Source organism: Pocillopora verrucosa, chromosome 9, assembly GCF_036669915.1.
Source record: "Pocillopora verrucosa isolate sample1 chromosome 9, ASM3666991v2, whole genome shotgun sequence".
Lineage (NCBI taxonomy): Eukaryota > Metazoa > Cnidaria > Anthozoa > Scleractinia > Pocilloporidae > Pocillopora > Pocillopora verrucosa.
This window is the reverse complement of record NC_089320.1, coordinates 4,577,275-4,592,917: the sequence shown is the minus strand read 5'-3', so window position 1 is coordinate 4,592,917 and position 15,643 is coordinate 4,577,275. Positions and strand designations below refer to the sequence as shown.

At 37.8% G+C, this 15,643-nt stretch overlaps 3 protein-coding genes across 21 annotated transcripts in view; all 3 read right to left on the bottom strand.

Annotated features, from left to right (window-relative positions):
* LOC131789193 (uncharacterized) overlaps positions 1–6,167 on the bottom strand; it is a 67,310-nt gene extending 61,143 nt beyond the window's left edge. For 4 of the 18 annotated variants that reach the window (XM_066172378.1, XM_066172382.1, XM_066172381.1 and 1 more), the window contains exons 1-5: positions 5,884–6,167; positions 5,720–5,791; positions 5,352–5,430; positions 4,973–5,089; positions 4,217–4,732 (exon numbers count right to left, since the gene is read on the bottom strand). In XM_066172378.1, the coding sequence (XP_066028475.1) occupies positions 4,356–4,732; positions 4,973–5,089; positions 5,352–5,430; positions 5,720–5,755 (609 nt within the window). In that variant the 5' untranslated portion in view covers positions 5,756–5,791; positions 5,884–6,167 and the 3' untranslated portion in view covers positions 4,217–4,355. The other 14 variants (XM_066172370.1, XM_066172373.1, XM_066172368.1 and 11 more) reach the window with 14 other exon arrangements.
* The window catches only part of LOC131786186 (arf-GAP with coiled-coil, ANK repeat and PH domain-containing protein 2), a 77,295-nt gene that overhangs the window by 43,795 nt on the left and 17,857 nt on the right, over positions 1–15,643 (bottom strand). The gene's annotated exons all lie outside the window — the stretch shown is intronic.
* On the bottom strand, positions 9,370–13,605 carry LOC131778684 (NACHT, LRR and PYD domains-containing protein 3-like). The gene has a single exon (XM_066172349.1). It carries the CDS (start codon positions 13,603–13,605, stop codon positions 10,171–10,173), a length of 3,435 nt encoding a protein of 1,144 aa, XP_066028446.1. The 3' UTR covers positions 9,370–10,170.

The following is a 15,643-nucleotide window of genomic DNA, read 5'->3' as shown; positions in this document are numbered from 1 at the left end:
TGATTTTTTTAAGTCGGACAAAGTTTTGACTGTTTTGTTTGCGTAACGTCATTATTCCGGTTTATTCCGAGTAATTTAAACATACTTATCAAATGAGTTGGGCCTTTATTGTGTTGCGGTTTCGTTTAAATACCCTTCCAGTTTTGGTGCAAATTGTTATGATGGATAGATTTACCGCATTAAGGAAACATAAAATAATTCAAATAGTACGCGCGCTCTGATTGGCCATAAAACCATTTTACATGAGCGTATGTAAACACGGTTTTCGTTCCTCTTTCATTAGTTATTTTATAAAAGAAATGTAAAATGGTTTCCGTGTTTACATAGCCTGATGTAAACTTCGCGTCGTGGTTTCCTACGCTTATCTCGTGTTCTCCCAACCTCCCGCGTGTTTACATCAGGCTATGTAAACACGGAAACCATTTTACATTTCTTCAAGGCTGCATAGAAGAGGTACATCGTATCGGAAGTTTGAAGATGGGGAATTTTTCTCGTTGGTTTAGAGAAGCGACCTGGCATAGCACCTAATAATTATTTCATTTTAAATAACTTAAGACGTATAACCACCAACAACTGTATTATTTTCTTGAAATTTATTCCTGGTATTAAGGGTTTTCAATATATAACTAAACCACCGCACTATTTGTATCAAACATAAGAAAATACACGATAAAATACGCGAAGTTAAGAGCGGACTGGATTCAATTTCCTGAAGCACCTGGATCAAAACTTTCGCCAATGTATTGCTGACCACAATTTGATATGTGGTGTGTCATGATGATGTAATAAAACCGACAATTATGTTTGGCAAAGTGAGCCTAAAACTATCTACGAAGTTGCTGCCGAAACAAGACTATTTTGAAAGAAAATTGAAGCTCTAAAATAATTGAGATCCTCTTTTTCCATGATGAACTTGATTACGCTCTGAAAGATAAGAAGAAAAAGCAAGAACTTTTTAGACAGTTGTGGTTTAAAATAACTTCCTAAATAAGAAACGGGTTGCAGTGTACACCCTCTGGAAATATAGCATACCGAAAACCTGTTAACCCAAAAAGTTACATGTAAAACACTGGGCAAGTTTGGAGGTGACCGTCACGGATAAGGCTTGTCACCAAAAACTCCCTTTTTTAAGCTGGAAAAGTCGCGGTATATAATTGAAAGATTGAAATATGATAAGTCTTCAGATACTAAACCATAAGCCGTGCCGTTCTAGAAACAATTTCAAATACAATACTTCTAGTAGCACACATAAATAAAGATCACATCCATAAAGAGCCGGGTCAGTAGGGAAAGGTCTTTCGTAAGTGAAGCAATGATAGGCATTGCAACTGCTGTCATACGCTCGGCCTGTTTGTTTGAAAAAACATTAACATTATTAAAAAAACGAAAAGGTCGCTTTACTTTTTTGTTAGTTTTAAACTTCCTGCATGTTGTGTACCATGAGAGCCGAAAATCGCGAAACTAAAATAAACTAAACTAAACTAAGGCCGTGCGAGCATGTTATTTTTGCGTTATGCGGAATAATGGCATTTAAACAATCATCTTTTAAAGAACACTGAAAAAACGAAATTACGTCGCAAAGCAACCTGTTCCTGTACACAATCAGTAATCGTCGATGTCCTACAAGCGATTCTAAGTATCGAAATTCTTTTTGTTTAGATATTTTTAAATCTACAAATGAAATTACCGCGTGTCCTCCGAGGGGTCCAGTTGTTACCAACCTCACCAAGTCTCGGTGCAACAAAAGACGATGTTCGGTGTTCAATGCTAGCCTTAATGTATACTTTTGTTAATTAGGAGTTCTGTTGTTGATGTCTGAAAAGGAAAGGAAGCAATGTAAACTTTAACCCGTAAGTTAGATTTGATAAAATCCTTATAATAAGTGTATCTTTAACGTACAAACCTTCAAATACGCCTTCGTTAGAAACCGCAGAATGCTACCTTGGTTTGAGTACACCGATCTACAAAATATAATAGATAAAATGAACAGTACGCTACGTTTAAAAACATTATAAACGAGCCAAAACAAAAAAGCAGCAGAGAAAGTACTGTGGAATCAAGATTTTTTCCCACATTCAACATAAACAAAACTTTGTTCAAATAATAAGGTAGCTTTAGGAATCGTGGTAAAGTTACAGTGTTCTACTGAGAGAAGGAAAACAGCATTTCAAGGGTTCGAGTTATCAAGAGGTTTGAAAAGTAGAGATTCCACTGTACACTCACATGTCGTGGCTCCGATATGGGTGGGGCAACGTGCAGCCACAATCCACTATCGTGGAATTCGTTGGCCTCTTCGAGAGAAATGCCCAAACAAACGCAGTGGTACCACTCAAAGCAGGTAAGGCACTGCACCATCTCATTGCGACTTGAATGATGGGTGTTATATCCTCGCCAAAACACGCACAAGAAAGCATCTAATGCAACACACTTCCATGGCAGAAGGGGGCATATATGGTTGAAGGTGTTTCCTTGTCCTGTAAGTGGCAGCCAGATGATGTAAAAAGGCGCCTCTTCCCGGTCTGGCTGGAAGCAACAAGGAGGACTTTGTTTTGTGTGGTACCATACAGCCCCAGACAGTTCACAGTGCTGTTGTATTGGTTTCTTCAAAAAGCCGGCAGCAGAGGTTACCTGCAAGAGTTCTAAAAAAAAAACTGCGGATGTCAGTATTGTAATGCCAAATTGCCTGGAGAAACGAGCTGATAACTGGTTGTAATAAGATGATGAAGATGTGGAATTGATTCAAAAGAATGTGAGCCAGTCCTTAAAACGAACAAGTCTCAAGTTAGTTACCAATATCAGTAAAATTCTTTAGGGCATTAAAGACTTGGCTTTGGACACTTTTTGCAACAATTTCCTGAATGGATTTGTCTTTAAATTCCTGAACCTCATTTGGTGAAAGGCTCACACTGGCTGCCTGCTGCAAAGTATCGCCTCTAACAGTAAAATACCATGCATTCTGTAAAAAGAAATATGACAGAAGCACAAAGTAACTCCTTTTAAAGTTATATTGCAAATGGAATATAGTTTTTCGAAATGCAGTTTAGTTACTTCTAAAGGGAGGGTTATAAGTAACTACAGGAACGGTTAACACGACACTGAGATGACTACTATTCCTACAATTTTAGCCAGTATTGTATTGTAAATAATCATGCAATTCAGCCTTATTAGGCTGCCATGGGATTTTTAATAAAGCTATCTATCCAGCTACTACAAATATTAGTTTATTGGATAGTTGTCAAATATGATTGAAAACCATGTGCACAAAAAATCATTGTGTAATTATCAAAAGGGATCAAAGGATTTTGGATTTTGCAAGAAGTCAATGAAACAAATGAAGTTGATGAAAATAAATGAATTGACATGAATGGCACTTAGTGTTTACAGGATAAAGAAAAAAATCACAACCTTATATATTGCTTGCTAAGTAATCTGAGAATATCAAAGTAGCAAATTTCTCTAACAGCTGGATTAAAATATTTCTGTATAACAAGCAACCACATAAACAAGCAACTAAAGAAAGAACTAATAAATTAATTTTTTAAGATTAATTTAAGATTGATTTATTATGCCTCAGTCTCTGCTTTGAAAAAGAGATCCAGAGGTTGACCTCTGTTAAAGTTCACTTAAAAACATAGAACAAGGATGTTAAAATTGTACACTAATAAGCTTAGCAAACATAACAAAAAATAACTGATTGTTCTTACTGCATCAACAATGTGGTTATAGTGAGCGAGACCATACATTGCTGCACCCAGTCTAAAAAATTCACTGTCACTTTCATGCCCAGACATGAGTATGGATAGTGAATTATAAAAGCAGTTTCCATCCCCACTTGAGTAGATGGGCTCCAGACCAAGTTAATAAATGGACTGGTCTACATAGCTGGAAAATCTCTAAAAGCAATAGAATATGAAGTTAATAACAACCAGTACAATAAAATTTATCAATGAAAAAATGATAATAATAACAATAATAATGATGATGATGATTGTTCTAGCTAAACAACTGGTATTAAAACTTAAGCTGGCAGCTGATGAAATGACATAGAGAATGTTCAGGAATGGTAAATTCAAAACAAAATACTTGCATCCTAGACTCGATTAAATTGTGAAATAAATAAATGAAATAGTATGTTTGTTTATTTGTTTGCGACACATACATGCACAAAAAAGTAATAAACAAAAAGATGGAGTTCAATTAATAACAGGAAGCTTACGTCTTCATTCAGTTTTCCTAGAATATGCAGCATCTTTGATGTTTGGATCTGATTCAGTTCACTGCAGGTTTGCAGTACAGATTGCCACGTATTACCACAGTAAACTGATTCACTCCCAAATTTCCTCTCAACAATGTCCTCAAATACAAGAGAAGGTTGAACCTTCAGGAGTTGCAAAGGGAAGATCAGAAATGGAAGTGGTGACAGCATTTGTTGATGAAGGAGCAGGAGGGCAAATGGGGCTTGCAAAAACTTCAGGGGCAGATGAGGGAAGATCAGAAATAAAAGCAGAAGCTGGTGTCGATGATACAGGAATGGGAATCACAGGACTGTGAGCAGAACCATTTACTGTGATGTCAACCTCTTGAGGGTGCTGTTGTTGATTCCAATTTCTGTATAAATGCATTATTGAAATTAAATCGTCCAGATGTGGTCGCTGGCTGCTTTGTGAGCTCAACTTCTTCAGGCCACCAAACTGGTCTGCATGTTTCCTTCCCCATCCAGGCTCAGATCTCCCTACATGAAAATACACCATATAAATTCTGCAAATCTACAGGAAAATTGACAGTGGGTGCTTAAATTTTTACAGTTAACAGCTGCATTGCTATTCAATTTAGCACTTTAAAAGAACAAAATCGTGGGTTGTATGATTAGAATAGACAAATTGTATAGCCTTTTAAGTATATTAGCCCCAAAACTGTTTGCATTTGTGAAAAACGAACCACTTATCCAGTTTGCTTTCTTAAATTTCTTTACCATCTTTTTTGACTTCCCTAACAACCATTCTCCTCGGATCTACCACTATAAATTGCACAGGGTCTTCTGGTGGTACGTCATCATCAGCTGCCATTTCTTGAGCTTGAACTTGTTGCACTATAGGAAATAAACATTCAAACTGTATTGTACTGTAAATTAAAATCTGGAAGCAGAAAGGTGGGTACTTATAACAGATGCAAAACAAAATGATGTTAAAATGCACTCAGAATTTAATGAATTAAACCAGTTAAAATAAGTCTTACTTGTATAGAAAAGTGAATGAGAAATCAGAAAAATGTTCCATATCTTCCATACCTTAAAATATACTGTGGGCCATAAATAACATCAATCAGTGCCTTAAACTATCAAAGCATTAAACCTGTTGCAATCCAGAACTGGCCTTTCCAAAATGCAAAGCAGAGTGCTGACAGCTTAGTCCTAGCATACCATTCTTGCATCTAAAAGCAAAAAGAGAGAAATAAAGCAAAAATAGAGGAAGAAAGCCAAGCAGACAGAGAGACAAACAGAAAGGAAGGAAGGAAGGTAGGGCTAGTTTAGAATAAAAAAAAATCCTGAGGTACTGCATTGTTAGGGATGTAGATACAAACAATTTCAACCCCAATATCATGAGCTTAAAAAACAGTTTTTATTTAAAGTCTTGTTAAATTACATTGGGAAATTCAAATAAATAAATAAATATAAAAATATATATATATATAAAATTAAAAAAAGGAAACACTGAAATACTTTTGTTTGCATAGACTTCATGTACCGTCTATCCATCTGGTTACGCTTGTTTGAGTCTGTCTCAAACGCCACCTGAAAGAAAATAGAAAATGAAAATCTCATATACAACAGCTTGCAACCTGAACAATGAAATCATGCTCCCACACGTGAAATATAAAACTTACAAAAAAAGGACTCTCTTTTTCTTGCACGACCAGCAGTAGCTGGGGGATCCTCCTCGTGACTTTGGGCTTCCTAAAAAAAAATAAGGAATATCGAAAACAGATCGGTGTGAATTAAAAAAATTAAATACAAAAATACCACACGATCACGATTCTCCTGGAAAGTCTGATATGCTCGTTGTAACAAAAGAAAATAGCTACGGAAGAATGAATGTCAGCGCCGAGAAATATACTTGCTCCTTTTTGCAAAATGTGATAAAATTAAAACGCATTCTTTCCGCCATAATGATGGGCCACTGTAATAGGTGGTGTATGTATCATGAAGTGTACCAGCAGCTGGTGGTTATTTTCGTCCCAAAGCCCCTCACGGTTTCAAAATGGCGAATGATCGTGGGACACTCGTTAAATCATATCTCTTGTGACTCGTCTTGGCTCAGCCCTGACACTGGCCATCGCTCTTCGGAATCATGTTTTTCAGGGTGTCACCTCTGCATGTTGACATTGTTATCGATTTGAACGTGAAAGCTGCCTCATCAAACGTTCTCACAGTTGTGCGTTTTGCTCCCCTTAACTATACAACAGATGCACGTGAAGTCATAGACTGGCTTTTATTTTGTAGTAGTTAACTCCAAGGAACAAGCGGAACGCAAACATCGTCATGTTCATATTTTAGGGAAGGAGAAGGTGTTGACGACGAGGAGCTGCCGGAGGAAGAGTCTGCAGCTTTTAGTGAGTGAAATGTTTTCATCTGGTACAAATTCAACATAGCAACCTTGATTTTTGAATGCATATCCGCAAGAATTATCAAAGTTAACTCTATTTTTCGCAGTAGATCAGTATGTTCGTGTTGAACGTGATAATTTTGCTCCATTTGAATGATAGTTTTGTTTGAATGTGTAATTGTTGACCCACCCACCCCCCCCCCCCCACGTTTCCCTCAGCTTCTGCTGCTCCCAGTTCTGCTTCCCCTGTAGTTAGTAGCTTTATACTTTTCAAAGAGCATTAGGCTAATTTTCAGATGATGAAGCTGTTAACAGGCCTGTAAATTATTCTTTTCATGATTTCCCAATGACATTGTGAGACAGTTTTTGAGAATTATGAGTCACCTGTGAATACCAAAGTGAAACCAGCCCCCTGTTCCTCTTCCTAACCAACTTCCTCCCCAAGTTGGTGGAGTTTAGGAGTATTTCAGTTTTCCAGTTTTCTCTGGGAAATAGATATGCTTGGTGGTATGTCTACAGAAAGGCAGGGAATCTTTAAGAGTTTAGTCTTACCATAGTGCCCCATAGTGTCAGAAGTACATTCATGCAAATGATGATTCCAATTGCGGCACAGTGTGTCATACTAAGGAGTGTTGTTATGATAGTTAAATATTTAGCATACTATTTTACCCTCTGCTTGATTTTAACCATAGGTAGTGGTTTAAGATTTTTTGTTTCCTTAAAGAAAAATACCAAAGAAGAATAAAAAATGAGAAAAAAAAAATTGAAAATGTGAAGAAAGGAAATACAGAATACCATAGTTGCCACTTTATAGCATTTATCTTTGTTAGCCATGAGGTATGATAGTTGTGTTTTAGGTCTTAATTTGTTGGATGGGCCTCCCATTAAATTGTAGGGATAGTGAAAGGCAAAATTATTCACTTGGTAAAACTTCAAGTACTGTCCCTGAGCTGAAACACCCCTTATTTTTGTCCAAAAATACTCTTTCACTGTTGATATTAGTTACTGACAAGGACATACTTAAACATAGGCATGCTATGCGTAAGTGAAGGAGTGTTACACGAAACATGTTTTAACTTCTAAATGGTAGAAAAAAATTCCCTGATCACCTTTCTAACCTCCTAATAGCAATGAAGTTCTTAGAAGAAATTAACTATGACACTGGGTAGATGAGCTCATAATTCTTTGTTAATGCTATTCTTGGTGTTTATCAATATTAGTTTGATTCCATTGCAACATATGACAGTACCCTAATTTCATGATGTGATTGGCATGAGGGACAATACTGTGACACTCTGATTGGTTAAAGCACAGTGGGCTACAAAGAAAATTGAATGTTTTTAGAACCAAAGTTAAAACCATATCCTTGTACTATTTCCAGATTTTCACATTTCCAGACTACCAACTTAAGATACATCCAACTAAGCTAAGGAATTATTGGTATATTTCCAGAATTCCACATTTCTAGACTACTGAGATAAATGTAAGTTAAAGACTAATTTGTATATCTCTAGATGTACCAAGTTAAAATGCTTGTGAGTAAGCTAATTGACATGTTACATATTTTTACACATTTTTCTCTAAGGTGATGAATTTGATGTGCAGCACATTCCATTGTGATGACATGTTCTGTGCTCTTCTACCCCAAGTTAAAGCCCAATTTGTTTCTATTGAGACACAGAACTCCTAACAATAATTGCAGATGTGCACATCTTAACCCTTTGCTTCCTGGAAGTGATTAACATGTAGCTTCTCCTTTTTGTATCCATAAGGTAATGAGAATACCTTCAAGTTTTTATCTTGATCTAACCTCAAATTCTTGTAATTAATTTACAATGAAATGTATAGCAGCTGAAGGGGAGAAGTAGCAATCAGTCCTTGGGAGTTAATGGGTTATAAGCTTCAGAGAAAAGAAAGCATTAGGGTTATAGATGTTATGAATACTTAAGATTAAAATTGTTAGTAGGTGACAGATTCACATGTTCATGTAAATAGGGTATTGAATATTTGTTAACTTGTGAAAGAAGCTTGATTAAAAATAGGGTCAAGCAATTTTTCATTGTGTGTTAACCCTTTAAGCCTTTCACTCCCATGAGTGACCAAGACAGAATTTCTCCTTACAATATCAATATAATATCAAGCAGACAAGTGATGGGATTGAAGAAAATATCAGCCAGGGGAGGGGATTATTAGTTGATCCAATACCAAATTCTCAAAACTAAACATGCACATTATGAAAAAATTAAACATGATGAAAATTTGGACCAGAATTTTCAATATCTGGTTGGGCATTTATTTGAGGTGATAAGCTATTTTCATTTAATTTTTTTAAAGACGTTTTATTGCTGGTTTAAGACAGGGTGTGGAATTTTGGTCTAGGTTTAAAATAGGGTTGGAATAATTTTGTATTTCAACCTAAGGCAGGGCAACATTTGATTTTAAGAAGGATGCTATCTCTGCTAAAGAAAAGGTACTACTGAAAAAAGCCTCTATTTGAGCTGATCATGTTTCTCAGATAAATTATTGCTACTTTTGTTTGATATTGAGAAGGCTTTACCAACCCCCCCCCCTTCCCCTGCCCCACCCCATTGTCCTCCTTTGTCCAATTTTTGTTTTGTTTCAAAACTTTTTGTAAAGCTCTTTACTCTGTCTGATATGTCTAACCATAGGGGTTGAATTGATAGCAACACAAAGAATAAATCTGTTTACATGATTTATTCAACAATCATCTGATAAACTTAGGAGTTCTGCTCTTATCTACCAAAAACTAGTCAGTGAAATCTCAACTGTCAAAGTTTTTCATTTTATCATGGTAATAGTAACAGGCAAAAAATATGTGCAAAAACACTCCAATCTTTAAAGCTACTGCATACGCCTTAAAAAATTGTGTAACGTAATAATGTAATGTCTCACACCACTAACCTACAATAAAGTCTTTTGTCTTTGAAAAGTAATGGGTTTACATATTTACAATTTGTGTACAGTATGAAACTACTTGAACCGGATTCTTTTGATCGAAAAGAAAAACAAACAAAAAAAGAAAAACAAACCCAAAAAAAAAGAAAACTTTTATCCTTGCAAGCGATCTGAATCGTATTTACTCATCTGGTCCGCCTATAATCTCCAAAAAAACTTCAATAAACTAAAAGAAACTATTTCTTGTGACAGACATAAATGATCAAATCATACAAAAGCATACAGTAAATTTAGGATCGAAATAAACCAATCATAAAATGATAAAGTTTCCTGAGAGGTCCGAGGTTTGTTTGTTTTCTATGCAGTAAGTTTTGTGTTTTAACTTCAATGTAATTGGTTCGTTTACAAAAAAAGACACTTTGACATCCTTTGTTCTCAATAAACATGTTCATTGGTTCATTTTTCTTCATTTCGATCCGGTTCAAATAATCTCTCTGCTCTGAGCGCTTCACAAACTTTGTTTTCTTTCGTTCATTCACGTTTTTAGTGGTTGTGTTGTAATTGTCACTGAGCTGGTTGCCTCACCTTTTGAATTGTAAGTGATTATTTAACTCTTTTTCCAGATTAAGCAATTATTTGTGAATTGGCGATGTTAGATAATAAGGCGACAGTTAGACTGACTATTGCTAAGTAAATTCTTTGCGCGTTGTTTACCTGCTTCTGAGATGTTATTTCTTGTGAGGTGTAACGTGCGTAGCTGACAGTTGTTGTTGTTGATGGCTTCAGCCAAGTGCTGTGCTCCAATGTCTGAGATGTTATTTCCCCAGAGGTATAACGTGTGTAGCTGACAGTTGTTGTTGTTGATGGCTTCAGCCAAGTGCTGTGCTCCAATATCTGAGATGTTATTTTCTGAGAGGTCTAACTCACGTAGCTGACAGTTGTTGTTGTTGATGGCTTCAGCCAAGTGCTGTGCTCCAATGTCTGAGATGTTATTGTGTGAGAGGTATAACGTGCGTAGCTGACAGTTGTTGTTGTTGATGGCTTCAGCCAAGTGCTGTGCTCCAATGTCTGAGATGTTATTTCCCCAGAGGTATAACGTGTGTAGCTGACAGTTGTTGTTGTTGATGGCTTCAGCCAAGTGCTGTGCTCCAATGTCTGAGATGTTATTTGCTGCGAGGATTAACGTGCGTAGCTGACAGTTGTTGTTGTTGATGGCTTCAGCCAAGTGCTGTGCTCCAATTTCTGAGATGTTATTTGCTGCGAGGTTTAACATGCGTAGCTGACAGTTGTTGTTGTTGATGGCTTCAGCTAAATACTTTGCTGCTTCTTTGGTCAATTGATTTCCTGTGAGGTCTAACCAGCTCAGTTGAGATTTGCTACATTTTAACAACTTACAAATTTCAGAACAACCTAATGGACCAAAGTTATTGTAGGCCAAACCTAAATGTGAAATTTGCTGAACATTCTTAATTACAGTAACTACTGAAGCACAATCAACAGGTGTGAGTTGACAATCATTAAAATTTACAAAATTAAAGTTAATTTGTTGTAGTTTTCTCTGAACTATTTCCTCCATCGCACTACTTTCGTTAATGCATTTAAATAATGTCACTGCTAAATGTTTTTTGTCTCCAGTCGGCCAACAAGTTACTTTCCTTGGCTCCATATCCTCTGTCCACTCTTCGTTGTACCACTCGTCTTCTTTCTCTTCAGTTTCCACAGGAAGAAGGTCTGTGATGATTTCGCTCGGTAGGTTTTCTTTCTCGTTCATTAGTCCTGCTAGAAACTGAAAAACCAGCTGCCATTTGCCGTCCGCGATGTTCGTAGAAACAAAGTTCCTCAGTTCTGTTTCATCCATGTTTGCTAGGTGCCTCGCAGCGAAAAACTCTTGCATTGTTAAATGAATGAAACAGAATTGTTGTTCACGTTTTAGCGGAGTAGTTTCACGGTCGGGTAAGCGGTGAAAAAGAGCGCTGCCTTCCAATCCGCGTACTTCGTTTCCCCCGAAGACCAGCCTTCCTTTTTTAATTCCTTCAAATGCCATTTTTTCAAGTTTCTCGAATTTCTTTTCTACGTTAGGGGGCAAATTATCTGATTCAAAATCTTCGCGAGTGAAATTCTTGCCGCGGAATTCTTCGTTGTGTCTTAAGTAAAATATTTTCACTGCTTTCTTGTAAATATCTGTTAATTTCGTTGGTAGACTAAGACTTTTAGAACCGTAGAACTTCGCCATTTGAAAGAGACTTGAGCAAATGATGAAGCAACTCGCAGGAATGTAGCATAGAGAGAGAATGTTCCTGTTGCCGCCGATGTGTCGCCATATTGTTTTGCCCGCATGCTTGTCCTTTTCAGCAAATTTGGTTACGTACTCTTCGACTTGTTCGGATGAGAAGCCGAGGATCTCGAAGACTTTGTCGAAATTAACACGCTCGATGCATGACAAAGCTGTAGGTCTTGTGGTTGTCAAAACGGCAGCTCCGTTAAGAAGTTTCCCAGTCGCGAGTTTCTCGTATAGAGCATACAAGGGCATCTTATCGTCTGCGCGATTTTTAAATTGAGGCTCGAAGTTTTCCTCGCCGATCTTTGAATTATGTTTAAATTCATCGATTCCGTCGAAAATTAGGAGAACTCTTTGGGGGTTCTCAAGGATGTAATTCCAGACTTCATCATCTATGTGATCTGAGGGGGAATGTTCTGACGATGTGAGCAGTTCCCGGAGGCTAAGGTCGGTTGCCGCGTTGAATGCTCTGAATTTGATGAAGAAAGCAGCATCAAAATGGATTTTATCATCAGATGATTCATGGAATACTTTGTTAAATGCCCAGTCTCTGAGGAGTTTGGTACAGCAAAGTGTCTTTCCGATTCCGGGACGACCAACAATCAAAACGTTTTTGTTTTCGTGGTTAAGAATGTCCTCCGGCCCTTTTGGTGTTGTGTTTTCCCCACCCGATCTGGTGTAGACTTCAAGTTTCTGCCGTCTGTCTCCTGTAAAGTCATAATTAGCCATGTCTGGAACAACGACAAGGTTTGTGTAAATCTGATCCAGAGTCAAATGTTTAGCTGGGCGTCCTTCGCCGGGAGTACTTGAAAAAGGCGACCGGAGTTGGGGAGGTTGATTTGTCTCTTCTTTAATAATTTTCTTTGTATTCTCGATGAATTCCTGAAGCGGTGGTTTTCGGAGTTGTTGAGGCTTGCTTGGCAGATGTGGGATGTTCGTTTCATTTTCTTTACTTTCCTCTTCCTGGTGTTGTTCTTGTGGGGTGTTCGTTTCTTGCTCTGTTCTTTCTTCTTGCTGCGGAGGTTCAGGTCTCAACAGAGTCGATGTGGTGGCATTTTGCGAGTCGGCATGGAAGGGATTCAGGTGAGCCTTTAGAAACTTGGAATTTTTCATGAAACTATCCTCTCTCCAGGCTCGTAGCAAAATATAGACGGTTTCTAACAGAATGCCAAAGAGAAAAATTCCGTTCACGACAAGAACAGCGCGCATCCAGGAGTTTTTTTTAGTTGCTCGTTGATTATGACAATCGTGCCAGACGCCAGTAGAATTCCTTGGCTGACTCCCTCCAGCGGTTAGATAACAAGGGAAGTTGGGGGGGAAGTCCCGAGGATAAAGAAACTGTTTTTGTAGAACCATGAAGAGAACTCCTAAAACAATCCTTGCGAAAAGTTGACAGCAGTAAGCGATAAACAGCTTTTTACTAGAAAGTGCGTTTCCTTGGTCGCGCAACTGCCCCTCGAGATCACCGTTACGAGCGCTTGGCGACAGTTGATTGATTGTGAGGCTCGCTATTTGGGAGTAAATAGCACAGACAGTTCCGATGAGGAAGAAATTCATGATCACGAAGGCATAGATAGGAACATCGTGTTTGTTATACTGATTCTCGTATAACTCGAAACATCTTCCACGGACAAGGTCGATGTTTTCACTCTTCGCCCCACCACAGCGGAAATCATACCTGGATTCGCTGTTTTCTGCGTCTGCAAAAATGCCAAGGAAGATTACACCGATCAGGATCCAAATAACAACTGCGGCATGGCTAACTGTGTTAAACGTTTTTGGTTTAAGTAATTCCTTGAGATTATCCATTGTTAGCGTTTGTATTCAGATGAAAATCGCATTATGTCGTAAGTTGAAATAATGAAAGTATGGTGACTTCCGGTCAGTCATTGCTACAGAATTCACAGTTTCATTATGGGAAGAGCTACAATTTTAATTCTTGGCAAAGTTACAGCTGTCAACTATTCAATGGTTTGTTTCCACATGTCATCTTTTCTCGATCACTCAGGAAGCTGATATGGGAAACGGAGAGAGGAAACTCCCTAAACATATCTCTACTTAAGTGCAGAAATGCACGCGGTGACCGAAATGGCAGATTTGACGAAACTTTGTCAAACCGAGTGGTTGTTCATGGATTTGACGATTTTGACGAATTGTAGTTAAATTCGTCAGAGCGAAATCAGCTTGGCGGATTTAACGATTTTGACGAATTTTCGCCGTTTTTGTTACTGCACACATTTCTAGACTTTTTTTAGAAACTGAAATGGACACGTGCTACAAGTGTCATTAATCCAAAATTGTTTTGATAGAGGCTTTAAAATAACAATCACAAGTATGGCGAAGGCTTTTGCTTTCTGATACAAATTGCACGCTTAGTAGTGTAACCAGAAGAGATGTGACTCGTCGCTGCACAATCTCCTTCACCTTCCCCCTCTACCTAAGCCAAAGTAATTTTCTAACTAATTACGAGCGCCTCTAAACACGCCTTGGTTGTTCGACTTTCATTTTTCTCACCAGTTTTCAAGATCGTTTTTTTCGATTGACTTGTGAGACTGCCAACTGTGATACAAAAGTGAAGACATAGGAGACATACCCGTATGAAAATGAAACCACGGATCATTTCCAGCGTCAAAGGTTCTCTATTGTACTGCTTTTTAGAGATTTACATTGATGCAGAGTACCCCGTCATTTCTTTGTTTGTTTGTTTTTTTTGGTTTCATTTTTTTTGCGAAAGTTAAGGGATAAGAATAAGCGCTTAGAGTGAAGAAACGATACAGTTGCAGAATAGTAGGTTGTGAAAAAATTCAGGCTTCGACGGGATTCGGACCCGCTCCTCCCAGATACTAGTTGAGCACCGTCGGACCATCTAACCTGAGGACCTACTTAAATTTGGCCGTTCCCTCTTCCTTCATGCGGCTACGCAGCTCAGTTATAGTCTCGGAAGGCACGGGCTTGAAACCCCTCCGATTTTGAACCTTCTCAGGATTTCAGGCTTCTTTTTGGCAATCACAACTGCAACTTATCTAAGAAGATCGGTTCTTCCACCTTATTCAGTGGTACTTTATGTGGCGAGAACTTTTATGATTTTGGTGAGACGGTATTTTGCGAGGTTATATTTTTGCAATCTCAAAACAAGGCCGGCAGATACAAAAGAAGGGAATTAAAATTCGCGATTCAAGCGTTTCAAATTCATTTTAATTTCCAAAATGTCGTAACTTTTGACGACTGGACGAATGATATTCGAAGGAGTTTGACCAATCTAGTCGATTCAGATGAAGATGATAGCGAGAATCTCTACTCCATATGCAAAAACCTTTGCAAATTAAAGACAACACTTCGCAACAGAAGGTACAAAATAAACTGAATTACCAGTAAGACCAGTTAATAAAATTTTTATGTATTTGCCGATACACATCTTGTATATGTTGTTTTTTTCACATTTCAGATCATTTTTTCTGTTATTTGAATGTTCTATAGGGAATTAAATTTCGCGAGAATTTTCATCCGCTGGACAATGATTTAACCTTTTTTCTACAGTTGCGAAAAAGGCGAATTCAAACACCAATAATGTGTACCACCCACAAGCCAAAATATCGTAGATCTCATTTATTGAAGTTAACAGTATCGCTATACACTTCGGTCTTACAAATCGGAATATTAACGCGCATCGAGTAATTCTTTTAATAAAAACAGCATTTTCCTTAAATTTTCTTTTAGTTTAAGGTGGCTGAAAACAGTTTTCCGAAACACCTACTGACTGTCTTGGAAGCGCTCAAAAACCAACACTTCCTCTTCGGTCTCCTCGCTGAGGTTGAACCAATTTCATACTTGTTGACTAAAGGATGGA

Coding starts and splice junctions, on each gene's coding strand:
- LOC131778684 (XM_066172349.1), bottom strand. CDS start 13,605: ATGGATAATCTCAAGGAATTACTTAAACCAAAAACGTTTAACACAGTT.